The 18,053-nt window shown below is 43.1% G+C and overlaps 1 protein-coding gene across 1 annotated transcript in view; it reads right to left on the bottom strand.

The window, feature by feature from the left end:
• arid1b (AT-rich interactive domain 1B) overlaps positions 1-18,053 on the bottom strand; it is a 165,251-nt gene that overhangs the window by 14,750 nt on the left and 132,448 nt on the right. The window contains exons 7-11 of the mRNA XM_086126861.1: positions 17,436-17,564; positions 10,464-10,788; positions 2,758-2,885; positions 637-711; positions 432-535 (exon numbers count right to left, since the gene is read on the bottom strand). Coding sequence (XP_085982987.1) covers positions 432-535; positions 637-711; positions 2,758-2,885; positions 10,464-10,788; positions 17,436-17,564 — 761 coding nt within the window. The remainder of the gene's footprint in view (positions 1-431; positions 536-636; positions 712-2,757; positions 2,886-10,463; positions 10,789-17,435; positions 17,565-18,053) is intronic.

Below are 18,053 nucleotides of genomic sequence, written 5' to 3'. Positions count from 1 at the left end.
AGACAGATCATCTCTTTTGGGAGCGCGAGAGGTCTCTCCGGCTGCTCTGAATGCCTTTAAATAATTCAAAAAGGCCTTACTACCATAATCAGCAAAAAGAAAAGAGAGGGATTTGGAGTGGAAAGACGTGTAGCGGATGCGATGGAGGTGCATGTGTGCTGAAAAACAATCGCGAGTGGGGAGGAAAGAGCAAAGAGCACATTTTGTTGTTGCTGAGCTGAGCCAAGTCAAGGTGCAACTCTGGGGCGCGATGGTAAATGTTAAACAAATCATTAAATACGGTGAAAAAAACAACAACAACAGAGAAACAAGCCACTGTGCAGAGGACGTATGTGTGGATCAGAACTCATTTGGGGCCCGAGAGCAAGCAAAGAGGATAAAAGTGATGGGCAAAAAAATTAAAAATAAAACACCAAAATAATTTCTGTTACCTTTGATTTATGAGTGTCGTTGGCAGAGCCATTGGCATCTTTTGCATCTGCTTTCATTTTCCCATCCGGGCTCAACACCCTCTCCTCAGACATTCCAATGGCTCCTTCAAAAAGGATGACGAAAACATTTCATGAAAATGCTGAAAGCAGTACAAATAATGAAAAGTTTCCTCACACAAATTAGGAATCGATCAATGATTTTTACCATGATCGCTCAACGCCTTCTCAAGTGACGTGCTGCTGCTGCTGCTGCTGCTGGTTTTGTGTGATTCATTCATTTCTGAAACAAATGGTAGTTCCTTTGTGAGGTGTGAAAGCTTCAGACTAACGACTTGTATGACGTCACAGATATTCGCCTTTCATCGTATTTGACGTGCTGTCACTCTCAAAGCGTTGCTCTGACGTTTGTCTGCTATTTCTTCACAAGCGCAAGGAAGCAATACGATGTTTACCCAAGATAAAGCCTGCGCGGGGGCAATCTTTTGACTTGATTGGGAGAGATCCAAATGCAAGTTCTTCTTCAAAGTGGTGCCGCAATGGGTAATGGGGGCGGGGCTTGCATTCACATGACAGACACTCATTTCAAAGACATCGGCGTAACTGCCTTTGGGTTCAAATAGAAGAGGAGCAAAGATTGTCAAGACTACATTTCATAGCTAGCGGAAGCTGTAGATTTTTCTTCTAAGACAAAAGAAAAAAGCTTTTTCTTTTAGACGAATGGCTTTTCACTCTTCCCGGGGCAAACTAGACGACTGCTGCGAAACCTTGGTAGTTATTTCAAGTTCCTCAAATATCAAACATTCTAATATTTCGGTTTCGAATAAAAGGTGCCTATTCATTCAATGCCCTCAGAGGTGCCTTCAGCGACAATGCGGTGAGGCGAAAGGCTGAAAGAAATTTTGATACATTAATATTTTCTGTGTGAAAAGTGTGCGCGCTGCAAAAAAAAAAAAAGACCCACTGTTGCGCGCCAAGTGGTTAGACATTGACCCAAAAACCTCGACCCTTCTATTCATTCTTCTGAGATGTGCTTTCGGTACATTCAACATAAACACATGCGGCGTCTCGATTGGCCTGACCCGCGGCCGAAACTTTCCATTCCAGTAACCTGCACAGTATTCTATGCATTGCATTAGGAAGTAGGTCGGTGGAGTATAAGTGGTCAGAACCCTTCTAGGAAAAGCTGGTCTCGAGATACCCGTTTGGAACTGATACACAGGCATAATGATAGCATTCATGTAAAATGCTGCACGGCATAGGAAAGTGTCCCAACAGATGAATGTGCACTACATAATTAAACACTAAAACGGCCACTTTTTTGAATGAATAGTTATTTATTTATTTATTTTGTTGAACGGGTATCTGGACACAAGAAAGTGGCAAAAGTACGCAAGAGGCTGTGTTGCATGCGAAATTAGTCATCTTCACATTTAACAAATTACTCATCAACTGTAAAAAAAAATGTTTAGGTGAACTCCAAATTTCAAGGCAGCAAACGACAATAAAAGTTTTAGTTAGGAAATTCAACAAAATGTTTTGCTGTTGTGAATATTGGCTTTCCTGCATTTCACGACAAAGAAATTTTTGTTCTGAAAAAACAAAGATTTGACAGAACAGATGGTCCTTTTTATTGAACCCCATCTTAAATGATAGACGTAAAAAGCAACTTGCTTGCTTCGTTGTACCAACTAACAATGATGCCATAAATGTCAGTAATTTCAGTATGTCGATGTCAATGTCAGTAGTCATTCACCAACATACTTTTTTTTTTTTTTTTTAAACAGCGTAAGACTTTGATGACCTTTTGGATTTTGAGGTAACAAAATCTTATGTTTACATATTGGAAAAATAAATTGTAAAGGTTCTTGGTATTTTCTAGCATAATCTAGAGATAGTTGTGTGAGTGAGTTGAAATCTAACTAATTTTGTTGTTAGATTTTGTTGCTAGTGAGTTGAAATCTAACTAATCTAATTAGAAATCTAATGTATGATGTAGACAGAGAACTACTTGAACCATTTCAATGACATTGGATTTTTTCATCTGTTGGACAATAACGTCTTGTTTTTTTTTTTGGGGAAGGGAGGGGAGAGGGTTGACTGACGGACTGACTGACGGCCTCATGGACCAGTGAAATGTACTGATGGAAGAGATGACGGAAATGCGGCTAAAAGAACATGACGGATTGGCAACATTTTGTAAAAAAAAAAAAAAATAATAAACAACACCGCTGGGTCATATTCTCGAACCTTTGACAGGTGTGCACTTTTTGGTTGAGAACAATGACAATAGAATTCACCCTCTGCCGCTTGGATGAAGCAATCATACCTGAAGGCATCACATTGAAGGCTGGACCTTGTGCATTGCCCACGGCTGAAAGATTGTTGCCTGCTGGCCGGCTGTAAGTGACGGTGGTGCTTGGCTGGCTGATGCTCGGTCCTTGAGAGCTGCCCTGCCTAAACAAAACAGGACGAGATGATTATTTGTGATCGTCTTGTAAGAAAGTAGCTTGAATGTGAGTTGAAAATAGAATGCTGTGGAGGTCATGGGATCACTGGGAATACGGCATCAAAACATACGTCACATGATTATATACAAATGAGATTTGGCAAGCTGTTGTTGCGACGTTGGGACTTTTATCTATCACCAAGAGTCGACAACATATCACTGATCAAATACTGTTCCTCCACAAGATTGCGGCGGGGTTGAGCTGCATCTCTTCTAAATTCCCTTCCCATCTCCTCTGCAAATCCTCTTCCCCTTCCCCACAAGTCATAATTTAACTAATTACTGTGCGCTTTTGGAGAGGCTCATATTATTTGTTTCCATGGCAATGGAAAAAAATCAATTCCGCTCAATTTCCCCCCTTAGCTTTCCTCTTCTCATCATGCAGTGTTGCAAGTGACATAAGAAGGGCTTATCTGCAACCTGCTATGGCAGTGTGTGTGTGTGTGTGTGTGTGTGTGTGTGTGTGTGTGTGTGTGTGTGTGTGTGTGTGTGTGTGTGTGTGTGTGTAGTCGCGGGGCTGAGGGGTGAGATGAAAGGATGCATCTTTCATGACACGCTGAGCAGTCCAAAGCCACTGATGAGGAAGTTGAAAGGGAACACGGTTTGCAACAATTTTGGCCTATCTAGGTCTGAAACAAGATTATCTCCTGCACGGCCGTATTAAGAGAGAGAGGAGGAAGGTATGGAACATGATGTGAGGACATGTAATTGGTGTAATTGGAAAGCTGTAGAGGAAATACGATGCAATGTGACTAAAGACAGACAAGACTATGTCGGCAAAAATATATTGACACAAACCTCAGTTAATTAGATATTTGTTGTTTTGGACTCCTGTTGATTTCATTTTTAAAAATTTTTTTATAGGTCAGAGTACCTTGTTTGAACTTTTTGTTATTATGAAATGTTTTGGAGCACTTCCTAGGTGACAGTTTCCACCGATGGATACCGAGGCTTGCTCATTGATATTTCGATGAATCATCTTTAATAACGTGCAAGGAACTCACATACAACATGTCGTAAAATGTACAGATTTACTTTTACACTGCGTTGCCAGCCAACTGGGATATCAATTTGTGTCCCTGCTTCACTGGAAAACTTAACAATACAAATTTTTTTTGTTTTGTTTTTTGGAGAAAATCTGCAATCCTTACTTCAGATTTGCATGCATACAGTGCAGTCCAATGTTATAATGTGAGATGCAGAGAAACAATAGCTCTATCTCAAGAGATGCACTGCAATAAAGAGCAAGAAAACACAGAAAAGGTCTTCAATTCAGAAGAAAAAGGAAAATACCGGAAGACGGACAAAAATAAGGTCCAGAAGAACACCAACAGAGGTTTTATGATTTTTTTTTTCTTGTCGACAAGAGCAAAAAATATATTTGGATTGATATCAATCAAATCATTTCTCACTGGCATCTGTCTCTGTTTCATACACAGCGTAATGCCTCGTGTTGGAAGTGATACATTTAGCCTAAGAGGAGGGATTGGCCTGGTAAACCTCCATATAATCTCATCTCACAGATGTAATTAGTCATAGAGTACGGGTGATGATACATATGTAATCCCTCTGTTGGGGGAGGAGGGGGGGTATACTGGGTGCCCCTGTAGAAAAAAAACACCAACTAGCACCAAAGCCATGCTTATCTGGCCCCAATTCTTAATGGTTGGCTGCCTATCTGCTCCTTAATAAGCCCTGGGTGAGTCAACGCACAGAAATATATGTTCTGATCTTTACACTCCTCGCATTAAAAACGTTTTCTTTGCAACTAAATGCCTTGGAACCGATTTTTCCTTCGCTTTTGCACCCACTCACAGCATTTGGAGACGGGGTCTCATGCGAACGGTCAAACAATCAAATCAACAACAACAGTGGTTGGAAGCTTTTGACTGTGCCGCTCTCCCATTATGACTAATTCATGTCATAAAAAAGGCCATTAGCGAGCACTCGATGGACGCACTGCTCTGTGTTTAATCACACTTAATATATGCATGCACAACTATGGGGGGGGGGGGGCAGGTGCAAACTGGTATGCACAGCAGGCAAAATGAGAGGCAGCAGGGAAAAAAAATTTACAAAATGCCACCAACATTATTGCGACATATTGTCTATTCAGAGATACAATTATCGAGTTTCTAAATGATCAACGAGGCTGACTTTGAGCCTGTCACAGAAAAGGCGTCATGCCAAACCACTTATGACAAAACTTTTTAAACTCAATTTCTTTGCTTTTGGGTTGTTTTTGTGCAACGTGGCAATTTTTGAGTGTGTCGTTCCAAATTACAGTTTGCATGCCTCTTCAACTGACACTTCCAATGCCATCACTTCAAACTCCCAAATGATCCCTGTTGAAATTCTTCATATGCAATATTCTCACCAGCAGCATGCACAAACTATTAGACGAAACACGTAGGTAGAGGAATGTTTTCTTCGGCTTCCTCCCACATTCCAAAAACATCCATGTTATGGTCATAAATAAATAAGAATTCTTTAGTGTATTCTACAGTGTACAGTGTCATTTTAGTGTTGTGTAATATTTACAGTATATATGTGAGAGACTCAGCCTATTTCTGCCACTGCAGGCCTCGAACTTGTTACACCATACCAGCAATTGTTCCAGACAGACAAAAAAAGTCACGGGTCAAATTGTTCAAACACATTCAAAACGAGAAAAAAATTGCTGCTGCTAATTGCGATCCTTTGTGTTTTTGAAAACACGCCAGCTGCAGACATGGAGTTGTTTTGTCAGTTTTCTCTCTTTTTCAAAATGTAAAATGCTAAATTGGGCTTTAAGTGGGAAATTGGGAGCCGCCAAGCAGACAGGCGAGTGAGAGTGAAATGGGCAGAGAAGCCGAGCTCGGGTCCCCTATAATCGATCGAGGAAGACAAGCTCAGAATCTGGGGGGAGCACATAGCTGTAGCTAGACTCATTTAAGCCAACATTGGAAAACGAGGCAAAAAAAGTGCATCGTTTTTTATTTTTATTTTAATTTTTTTTTAGTAGACCTGCAGTGCAGATCCAGCCTAAAACCATACCCCATACAGAAAGTAACCTGCAAAGAGACAATTACTTTTTTCTTTAGTCAGGAGTTCAACCTTGGTGTGGTTCTGTGTTCCAGAGATTTACAAGTTAGCATCTTGCCTTCACAAAATGTGACCATAAACACTCGAGCGGCCAAAACGCACCATGTATATGTAGGAAGGACAGAGAAGTCCTTTTATACACCGTGGGGCAATGCAATGTGCATGTGTCGGTGCATGCTGGAGCCTGTCCTTCTGTTGATGCACAGGCGGGTGTGCTGTTGCCAAGAGATCGCCATGGTTACGAGGTGCCAGCCAACCATCTGACTCCCATGTCTCCAGGAGCGGCAGCGCCTTGCATCCTTTCTGGGTGGTGAAAGGCCAGGCTGAAGCCTCCCAGCGCTGCTAACCGGATGAGACAGCACATGCACTGAGACCACGAGGAGTGTGAAGATGGCAACCCATCAATCCAAAGCTCTGCGTGTGCGCAAGGAAGTGCGGCGGAAAGTGTCAGAAAAAGAGCCAGACAAAGAAGGTTGCTGGATGGACTGGATCAGCTGGAGGCCATGAATTATATATGGAGTCAATCTGTTCTGAGGGCAGGCCGGCCTTGCGGCGTCAAAACCACACACACACGCACACACACAAAAACGGACCCCTCTGCACACCTGCACACGGATAAAGGCGGCTTTTAACATATTAAATCCTGAGAAAAGCTGCTCTTCTCTTCACTCTCCTCTGCCACCCCCGCCCTAAACATCAAACAGTTCAGAATGGAAGGAGGAGAAGCCATTTATTTGGCCCATCTAATGAAAACACAGTGCTCCACAAGCCTGCCAAGACTGCAAGCGACAAAGTGCCAAAGGCACCATCCCCATTCCTGACATTCAAGCACTGCTTTTATTTATTTAGGAAATTTACTTACTAAGGAGGTCAGAAATGAATTATTTGGCGAGGATTTGCCTGGGAGCACTTCTCTCCTCTCTTCCTCCATTTTTCTCTCTGCAATTTCCCTTTGATTTACAGCTTGTTTTCTCCCCTCTCTCTAAGCTTTGCACTTTTTCTATTAAGTGCTTATTTTTGCGACAGCGTCCTTTCCTACAGCTCCAGGAATATTTTGTAGAGTGTCGCCGACAGCGCTGGAAGTCACTTGAAACGCCGTTTCTGTCCTTAGAAGATGTTGCCAAGAAAAGCTTATACCTTTTAATTCTACCAGCCGCTCTCCTTTCCGTAATTCCCCACCATCAATATAGAACCCCTTAAAAAAAACTGCTGCGACACCTTTTGCCCAAACAAACTTCTACTTCCATCGGATCGGCAAGCTGATGTCGCGTGTGTTGTTTAAAACATGTCATATGGGACTGTCAGAAAGAAAGTGTTCATGAGAAATGAGAGAAAGGTACTTCATTTCTTCCCGAGCTTTTGTTGTAATTCTGTCCATGTGAAATATGTATGTAAGTCAAACGTCAAGGTACAAAATTAGGGTCACTGACTCGTTACAACTCAAGCACAAACCCTTGAACTCTAAGCATGCAACGTGAATCCGGATTGAAATGATGTACTTTCTTTGGTATCTCTTCTTATAATGAAGGGAGCAAGGCAGCTGTGCAGTTCACACGGGGTCGATGCATCAAAGTGGGAAAGCCGACATGTGCAATGACTAACAACTTGTTTCTCAGACGGGCAGGAACTAGGTCTGAACGTTTGGGAATGTTGCACCGAGCTCCGGAGAGCAAACGGGGCACCGGAGCCTTTAACTGCAGGTTTTCGAAGGCCAATTTTCTCCTGATCTCCCTCAGATGTTTTAAAGTGGGATCTGAGAGAGGAAAACATAACAAGGCAGCACTGGAAACAGCGGAGAACAAAAAGAAAAATGTGTGGAAGAAAGACTGAATGAGATAAAAGAGTCGAGGCTAGCAAAACAGCAGAATGGGAGAGGCGGATTCAGTTGGGAGCGCTGGTAAAAAAAAGACAAACAGGTGAGAGGGGAGGGAAAACGCAAGCCGGCAGAATGATTGACAGCGGATCAGAGCGACAGTTTTAGCAAGCAGAGCAAAGAGTTCCAGTTTTTTAAAAAAATGTTTACTTCAATTGTGTTTATACGACAAAGATGCTGCAGTGAAAACAATATTCAATTTGCTTATGAAGCTCCAAAAGAAATGGGAAGATATGTACCCACCCGCCCCAAAAAGACAACATAGAGCACATCTCCAGGCAGTGTGCTTGTCATTTACAGTTTGTGGTGATTTCAAAAGTTGGATAAAGGTCTTGTCTTTGAATATACCTGTACCGTATTTTCCGCACTATAAGGTGCACCTAAAAGCATTACATTTTCTCAAAAGCCGACAGTGCGCCTTTTAATCCGATGCGCCTTATATATGGACCAATATTCAGATTTCTTGGACGTATTATTTTAAAGGTTCTGTCAAGCGCTTTGTTACCGCTTCAGCAGTCGTGAAAGCTCCATATAAATAAAGCTGCATTGTATTGTATTCCCTTTAGTGTAGCTCCATCTAGTGGATGCATAATGCCACCGCATCCACTATTGTAGCTTCTATTCTATGCACCTTATAATGCGATGCGCCCTATACATGAAAACAGTTTTAAAATAGGCCATTCATTGAAGGTGCGCCTTATACTCCCAAGCACCTTATAGTGCAGAAAATACGGTGCTTCCAATCATCGATTTTCAATATCACTCGTTCTCTTCGGCCGAGTACACACATGAAGACAATCTGGCTCTTTTTGTCCTGATTTTTCCCAAGAAAGGATGTCAAAAGCCCCACTTTCTTAGGTCATAAGATTGCCCTATAAGATGTTCCTTCGGTTTGAGGTGCATCAAGAATGAATTGTCCCCATAATAGGATTCACAATGAGTCAGGCTGATTATCTTGAATACTAAACATGATCAATATTTGTCACATATGTGTGTGGGCTAAGCCAATGACTCTCAAACTGGACTGTGACGCGTGAACGGAATGTAGCCAATCAAAGGCGTGCCCTGACTGACCAATTAAGAGTTGGTGGTAAATAAAGTATACCCTCGGCGCAGTTGTATTTTTATATAAATGTGAGTTTCCCAAAGCGACGACTTTTCTTGCAAGCTGTGAAATGATCTTTGTATATGGAGTCGGTCGTAGATTTAAAAAAAAAAAACAATCTTGTGTATCCCGGCTGACTTTGGACAAGTCAATTGAGAGTCACGCTCAAAAACGTCTTGACTAGATTTTTGCCTTTGAGCATACACGGAGCTTCTATGCTAATTACAGGATGGGAGAGACCTGGCTGGAGGTGAGTGCAAGGTGGTGACAGCCAGGGTTGATTATAGGGCCTGTTGGTTTGTGGTGGCCTCCGGACCTCACATAGGAGGAGGCCGGCTGGAGATGGCTCATTAGATCCCAAAAACAAAACAACACCACTGCTGAACTGTGAATACCTACTCAAAAATGTCAATTTACCTTTTATAGCCTACCCTGCTGTTGCGCTGTTTCACAAAACCAACTGGAAGAAACACAGACACCCGTCCTTCTTCTCTCAAGGTGGTCATGTTTGTACAAGTTCCCTTGACGAGGTTCAGTAGGAGTTCACACCCCCACACCTAGCATCCCACAGCAGCCCCGGCATTGCAAACACTAAATATATATTCAGCTCCCGATGGAAAAAAGAACATCCCAAAACTCGTATACTGTTCTGGCATCAAAGCATTTGTGTGAAGGTGCTCGGCGGCTCCTCTACCTCTTGTGTTTTCATCGTCAAACCTGCGGTTTCCTCCCGTTTTATGTCTCGACAATGCAGCATTCAAGGCTTCACAGAAGCCATAATTTCTCTGTCTGCATGAAATGACACTAGGTGTACAGTGCCTACTATCAAAATGTCACGATTTGGACTAGTTTGGTGAAAATAAGGATAGTTGACAAATGGTTCATCGAAGTGTTGCACCCCTGAGAATGAACTCCTTCGCTCACAGCCCCCAATTGAGGGGAAGTGATGTAAGAGGGGAAACACTCGGATGACTTATTTTAGTAGAGGTGAAGTATTGGAGTTAGTCCTGCTAGAAAACAAAGTGAAAGACAATGATGTAATGATGCAGCAATCACCACATGGCCATTGCACCTATTCATCATCCAATCATGCTACTTACAGTTCATATCCGCAATGTGTCGGTGGGTATGACGTCGCGGCAGTTGAATGTAGAGCATATACAGCATCTATTCTGTGAGTACTTTTGCATATATCAATCAAAGTTACTTCGTTGCATTTCATATGACATGAAAAAAATAAAAATGGAAAATGACAAAGGTTGTGTATTAAGTGCTGTGATTGGCCTCATTCCTTTCTTTGGCATCGGGGCTTGGGGAACTGGAATTTTCAAGGGTGATCAGCATATTGCTTTAACTTCACCTTTCTGTCCTCAAGCTATCAATTGAAGACACACTATCAAGCGTTTTGCTTTCTTTGACAGCACCATTTTTAGGACCATTGTAATGTCGTTTGTTTGCATGTACCTGCTGTGCGTTGCATTGATTGAGCCTGGCACGGTGGCTGCCGCCGCTGCCTCCTGTGTCTTACGGTTCGAAGTGCCCGAAGCTGGAGGGCCCATTCCTGGTCCTGCGGGCTGAGGCATGCTGGGGGAGCTGGGTGCCACGGTTGGGTACCCTCTGTTGTGGTTTCCCGGTCCATGATTGCGTCCTCCGACGATGGGTTGACCGGCGCCATGGCCGTGTACGGGGCTGCTCACGTTCATGACCAAACTGTTGTTCATGCCTGGGCCTGGGACGCTGTAGTTGGAACTTGTAGTTCCACAGTAGTTGGAGGGCCGAGGATAGTTCCCTAGTGAGGAGAGGACGCAGTGATCAGCTGACAGGTGGGCATCATTTTCCGCACTAGAAGGCGCTTCGTATTATAAGGTGCGGCTTCAATGAATGGTCTATTTTAAAGCCGTTTTCATATGTAGGGCGCACCGCATTATAAGGCGCATAGAATAGAAGCTAGAATAGTGGCTGTGGTTGCGTTATGCATCCACTAGATGGAGCTACGCTAAAGGGAATACAATACAATACAGGTTTAATTATATAGAGCCTTCACAACTGGAACAAAGTCATGTGAACCGGTCACTGAAATGGGCATGAAACATAAATACAAATGGCATTCCAAAACAATAAATGAAAGGCAAAAGTTGTGAAGACAACCGATTCAACCAAAAAAAAGCACACAAACCTCGTGTGCTCACATCCACAAAAAGCTAAATATCCTAAGAAGTCTTGCTTGTCTCCTTCTTCCTTCATTTAGTCAGTAGTTAAGTATGCTTTTGGTATTATATTCATTTCATAATGGCTGCACAGAGCTCACAAAGTAGTTGTCTGTTTGAGTGTGTGTTGGCGAATGCACATGTCAATTAGTGTCGGGCAGAAACCTTTCAGTTTGCAATTGGTTCCTGCTAATAATCACCACTAGATGGCATAGGAACACACTAACAGGGAAACAACTCAATGGGGAATATAAAGAGACTGTGACACCATATATAAGGCGCATCGGATTATAGGGCGCACTGTCGGCTTTTGGGAAAATTGAATGCTCTTAGGTGTGCCTTGTAGTCCGAAAAATACTCCGGACAAATACCCCCCCCCCCCCCCCCCCGATTTAAACAAGAATCCCATAAAAAAATAAAGACAAAACAAAACTGTATGATGCATCAGCTCCTTGCCAGACACCCTTTCACCTCCATCAGTGACACTTACATCATCCATCAAATTAGTAAACCCTACACAGGAGAATAATGAAAAATATAAAGAAGTGAGTTTAACTCCGATTCACGACAAACACCACCTCTACTGGAGGCCAGAAATCATTTGCTGGTGTTGGTCTGGCGACATTCTTCATAGCAGCAGGTTGCTGATTCGCCTAGGGAACGATTGCCAAGCTTAAGGCTGACTTTGCGAAACACTTGAGACAAGCTTTAATCTGCAGTAAATGCTTTCTTGCTACCCTGGTGTGCTGCATGCCTGCCAAGCCAGAGGCTTTCCTAAGGCACACTTAAACCCCTCCATTTTGGCTCTAAAAGCCCAGTTTCACTCCAGCACTTGCTGCAATGAGAGCTGACAGAAAATCACCAGGCTGTCAAAGACAATGTGTACGTACATTCAGTCTCACTAAAACACAGTACGTGCAGTACACAACACACACACACTCACACACAGGGAGGCAGGCAATGAACGCACGCTCGCACACACCGCACACAGACGCACTCGCAGAGAACATTACATGCCGCCCTGTAGCTACTGGGCTGTTTTCACCAGGATATTCCAGCCTGGGACAAATCCCATGAAAAGTATAAAATGGAAGTGTGGCATCCTCCAATGTGACGGCGGCTATTTATTTTGATTTGATTATGGGTACTTTAGCAGGGCCGCCCTGCTTAATCCTCTGAGAAGATGTCTGGAAAAGAGGATCAAGTCCCTTTAAAACTTGAAGGCTTTTTTCCTCCAATGGTGTTCCCGAATGACAATACAGTATTCCGCAAAATGTTTCTGAAAATGGAAAAAGGCTTCTCTTTCTTCCATGCAAATCTAACAGGCAGAGAAGAGCGAGAGTACTGCAGACAGGGTAAAATGTCTGTCCTCCAAAGACGGGATTTATATTGGATCAAAATAAATGTCTTCCCCCTAAAGCGAACAGCTGTGGTCGAATTTGTCCAGAAATTGTAACAAAATCCACTATTGGAACCGCGGTTGGGGGAGGAAAGAACCGAATGAGTTTTGAGCAGGTTTTGCTGAGCCGGTAAGCTGACACCTGTCAAGGCTTTGCAAACGCCACGGGAAAAGAATTTGCATCTCAAGTTTACACTTGACTCGTCTATATTTACTGGATGCGCCGTGGGGAAAAAGGCCAGTTAATGAATTTAAAAAAAATTGTTCTTGACTGAATGGAGAATCTGAAAGTTATAAATTACCTGTTCCCATGGCAGTACTGTCTTCAGCCCAGTAATGCTGCAGACATAACGCATGATTACCATGTCTGAGACTTTGCAGCAATGAGAGACATATTTTCTCATCATCAACTGGCTGCAACACTGTGGGCTATTCTGTGAATGGAGGCCTGAGGTATCTTTCCTATCAGCCTGGGTGGACAGTTTGTTGCAGATGAATGACGCCCCAGTCAAGAACCTCTCACGGCCGTCTGCGGACAGCTGTTTAGCCCCAGGTCATGGCTCGGCGCCATAGGCTGGGTGGACATTTTGGGCTTCCGGACCTCTGAGACCAGACTTAAGTTGCAGAACACCTCCTACGGAGTTGTTAAGATTACTAAGTCCCACTTGGACAATTTACATTCTTTTCCTATTTCAGCGGGCGAGCTTAAAAAGTGAGTTATGGTGTCTGAAAAGTTTTCATCAGTCTTTATTTAGATGTGACGTGAAGCCGGCTCTCACAGCAGAGCTTTATGGAGGAGGGGTAAAAAGAAAGAAAAGAAAATGTCATTAAATAGAGTGCTGCCCTGATGTAGCACCTTTTAAATTGTAGCAGTCATGGACGATGTTGGCTCGGTAGACAAAAAGAAAGACGAAGCAGACGTTCCTGCTAAGCTTTCCTGAGCGTCTTACTCGATCCCAACAAGAATCACTCACAATCCGAAGGATTGCGACTTTGCCAAGAGATCGTCTTCAAGGACGGATACCACACTTACTGAGAATGAAATTGGAGGCTAAGGCTTGCTTTTTTCGGGACTGGTACCACTTTGGTCAATGACGTAGAAATGTCAAAAGATCTACAATTTCTTACAATCTATTTTCGAAAGCGCTTGGGATCATCAGGGTCATGTGTGAGCTGGAGCCTATCCCAGGTGACTTTGGGTGAGACGAAATAGAGTATAGAGTGGGAATTGGTTCGTTGCCACTTGCTATGTGAACCATTACACTGTGTGAGTTCAAATGTGTGTATTCACATACAGGTATGTGATTTGCTACCTTTTGTTCCATGCAACTCATGAAATATGAAACCAAGAACAGCTGAAAAAAAAAGACAATGTCTGTGTGTGTGTGTGTGTGTGTGTGTGTGTGTGTGTTTTTGGTTAAATTTGTCCCTTTTTCTGTCCGTGTGGCTCATTGTCTACTTGCTGCCTGCTTTTTCGGGCGCTTGCTGCCTTTGGGGACTCTTGGTAGTATTTATAACATCAGGAGGGAGAGAAAAGAGGACAGAGTGCTCATGCTTCTTCGTTCACAATTACATGGAAATTCCCAGCAAAGTCACGCCTTGGTCGGACACTATATTCAGTGCTGGTCTTAATCTTCGGAGTCGCCTGGGAGAGCTCAAGTGTGACCAAACAGATTACTGTCTATTGCTCCCTCAGCAGGATGGACCGGGCATGTCTAACAGCCGAGACACTCATCAACGGCCCCCAAGATTTCCCCCCCCCACCCCCACACATCCCCTGGCTATGATGGAGCAATGTGTGATGGTGAACAATGCACTTTTCTGATTTGTGAGCTCCATCAACATAGATTAGAAAGATGATTACATGGCTGCGTGCTGGAGATGCCAAAGACAATGGCACCGGCACACTGTGCATGTCTTGGACCCCCCTCCAAATAATAACATCCAATTTTAGGTGTTGGCTAGACGACGAAAATCGTGAATAAATGGCATAGATGTGTTTTTCAAACATATATTTAATATATTTTAGGGTAATGATAGACTACAGCGTGTTCCAATTTATGTATGAATTTCGGGTGTGTTAGGGCTATAGAAACGGTACTTGCATATTCCATTGAAATGCATTGGAAAAATATTTTTTTCCCCTTTTTTTTAAGCCCTAAATTTTTTTTAAAAAGCAGATAAGCATTCAATGTGGTTTCCACAAAAAACAACAGGTGGGGTCACTCCCAAGTAAATAAATGAATTTAAAAAAAAGAAAGAAAGAAAGAAAGAAAAATGAAAATCAGTTGTTCCGAACTGTATGGTGAGTATGTGAAATTTGTCATTTGGCCTTTTCTCTCCCATTATCCATCCTCAGCCACCTCAGCAACTTTCCTGGCATGTCTCAACCAAAGAAGGTCTGGAGAGTTCCACACAATGACAATTTTCTCCCAAATGCTCCATTCCCTCCCTCAGGCTGTGGCTGGAGTCTTGACTTGTGTGTGTGTGTGTGTGTGTCCAGAATTTAGAAACTCTGCAGGTTTTGCAAGGCACTGAGGTTTCAAAAGTGCTGCCTGCATGGTCATTAGCAACGGAGTGCTTAACCCCTCGAGGATAAGTTGCGGCGATGGGTGGTGGTGGTGGTGGGGCGGGAGCTGGGTGAGGTTGCTTGCTGCATGGAAGAAGTGAAGCAATGGGTGGAAGGACAGAGCCCAGATGGACTTTGAATCGTTTCCTGTAATGGTATGACATCCTTCTCCCCTGTCCGTCTGTGTTGGCTCTGGACCATGCGCAGGACTGCAGAACAACTGTTGGGACTGGGGAGTGACATCAATCAACAAAATATCCTCCAGTATCCACACATATCGCCATCCCGTGTGCTGTCGTGGGATTTCATCATTAACAACAACAAGTGTCATTTGTGCTCGAAAAGATTTTGATATTTGTCGGTGAACTATCAGCTGTCTGTGGACGCGCGTGGCAGGTATCGTTGCTGTAACTGTTCGATTGCACACCACACGCACAGGCGAATGATTTGGGTTCCTCTGATACGGGCCAGGAGGCAGGCCAAGAAAAGCAAAGAACAGAGTTCAGGAACTTGGAGAGCCTTTCAATATCGGATAATGGCTTACTAATTTGTCAGTGCGCTAGGGAAAGGGAAGGGAAACAGATGGAGCTGTCACACCTCGAAAGAAAAATTACCAACAGCTGTCCACTCAGTTCATAACGATGGTTTGGGTCCTGGCTACGTCCTGGAAGCCCATTTGAATTCACCAGTTAGTGATAGAAGGAAATTACCAATATATGGATGGAGCCCTCAACACTTGGATGTCCTTTCAGCAGTGTAAAGGGAGAATTATATTACGGTCAAAGATTAAAACCGATATTACCGTATCTCCACCATAACTGAGACTTGAGCTTATTTATTAAATTGCACAGTGTACAAGAAAGCTTTTAGAGGGACATGAATTACAGAGTGTAAAAATGTTCAACCGCTTAACATTTTCAGGTCAGTGTTGCTGTTTGTTGTCGATTTTTCGCTCTGCACTGAACACATCAGCATCTTCTCTCAACATCAGCTCTGATGTCACATCTACTTTGCAGCCCATTTGTGTGTTGTGTTGTGTCAACCACAAGCTAGGATGCTAACGCTATCAAGTAATTACAGCTCACTAGTTATTTCTTACAGAGAAAAATATTACACAGACACACACGCACACGTATCTATATATACAAATTGTTAAATATTTATATTTAAATATTATATGTATACTGCAAGTTTTGAGATTTGAGGCATTTTTCTCCCCCGTAAAATTTCGGGTAAAATCCCAATTATGCCACTTTTAGGGACTTTGAATTGAATGGAGCCTACGCTAGCTGACTTCTGGCAAAAGGCAGATGACAGCCAGAATTTGTAGCCAGTCACTCACTCGTATTGACTGTCACCGAGTAGGAACTGAACCCGTGCTGCTTGTATAAAAGTCAAGCGATTGAACCGTGACGTCGTCAGTCAATCAAAACATTTTGTCATGTCGAAAGCAATCGCCCATAGTGAAAACAATTAAAAAGTGACACGATTCAAATGTAATTTAAGTATTTAAGTGTGCTCCAAAGGGCTAAACCCAAAAGAATAAGGAACCGCCACATACCGATCAGACACTGTCACGCTTTCTGAGAAGCTGATGTTAAAATGTGCCAGGAGCCATCTGATGACATGGGCTAATATATCACGATTCCGCGGATAAACCTTGATGAAATCATTACCATTCTGGAGCTACCTCACCATCTTTGCATGAGGAGGGCTCAGAGGTTAGTCTGCACTTCAAATGTCTCATTAATATTTAGAGAATCACACCCACAGAGAGTCACACTTTAATACTTGCCATACAAGACAAGCTACAACTTTGTGCTTCCATGTGTGTGTGTGTGTGTGGGAGACGAAAAGAGGATGGCTGTGTCTTTCAAAATGAATCCTTTTATGTTCCTCATTAGCACGCTCTCTTTGAAAGCAATGACACTGATGCCAAGGCCCTGTGTGACTGCGAAGTAAGGGCCAATTTGAAAAAAACAAAACAAAACACATAAAATAAAAGGAATAGAAAATGGAAAGTAAAATGTGATTTGCGCCCATCAGAGGCCAAAATCCTCTATGACCTTTTATGAATGACACAAGGCAACACAAAAGGTGTTTTTCATTATTATTATTTCAAACAAAAACCTCGTCATGAAAAATGAATTGTTTTATGCAATTCGAATGTCTCCGAGGACTTGATATTTGACAAAATATTCTGCCGTGCACATTCAGTTTTGGCATGGTGTCTTTCGCGTGGGCTACTGTAATTTTCTAACCTTGGTGTCCATACTGGGTTTCTTGAGGTCCGTAAGGGCCTGTGGGGCCACTTTGGGAGTAGGGACCCATCCCGGGATACAAAGGGAACTGAGAGCCAGCCTGGTTCCTCGGCATGTTGGACATGAACCCTGAAATTCACACAGAAATGAAAATTAAGTTGTGTTTGCAATGACAATATTTTTTTGATGCAGAGAAATAGAAGCCTTCTATTGATTATTCTTTTGCGTCGGCACTTTTTCCTGATCCGTAGAGATACTTACACCCCCAGCCGGCGGACACAGACATGTTTATTATATTGACCGAGTACTACGGTGATGTTATTTTACTTTATTTCTTTATTTACTTGGGCGGCCCAGTGGTCGACTGGTTAGCGTGTCGGCCTCACAGTGCAGAGGTGCAAGGTTGAATTCCGGCTCTGGCCTTCCTGTGTGGAGTTTGCATGTTCTCCCCGTGCTTGCGTGGGTTTTCTCCGGGTACTCCGGTTTCCTCCCACATTCCAAAAACATGCATGGCAGGCTGATTGAACACTCCAAATTGTCCCTAGGTGTGAGTGTGAGCGCGGAAACCTACTGCCCGAAACAGCTAGCATAGGCTCCAGCACCTCCCGCGACCCTTGT

This window comes from Hippocampus guttulatus, chromosome 13, assembly GCF_054856545.1.
Source record: "Hippocampus guttulatus isolate MCC_2025c chromosome 13, RoL_Hgut_1.0, whole genome shotgun sequence".
Taxonomy (NCBI): Eukaryota; Metazoa; Chordata; class Actinopteri; order Syngnathiformes; family Syngnathidae; genus Hippocampus; species Hippocampus guttulatus.
This window is presented reverse-complemented; position numbering and strand designations above follow the sequence as displayed.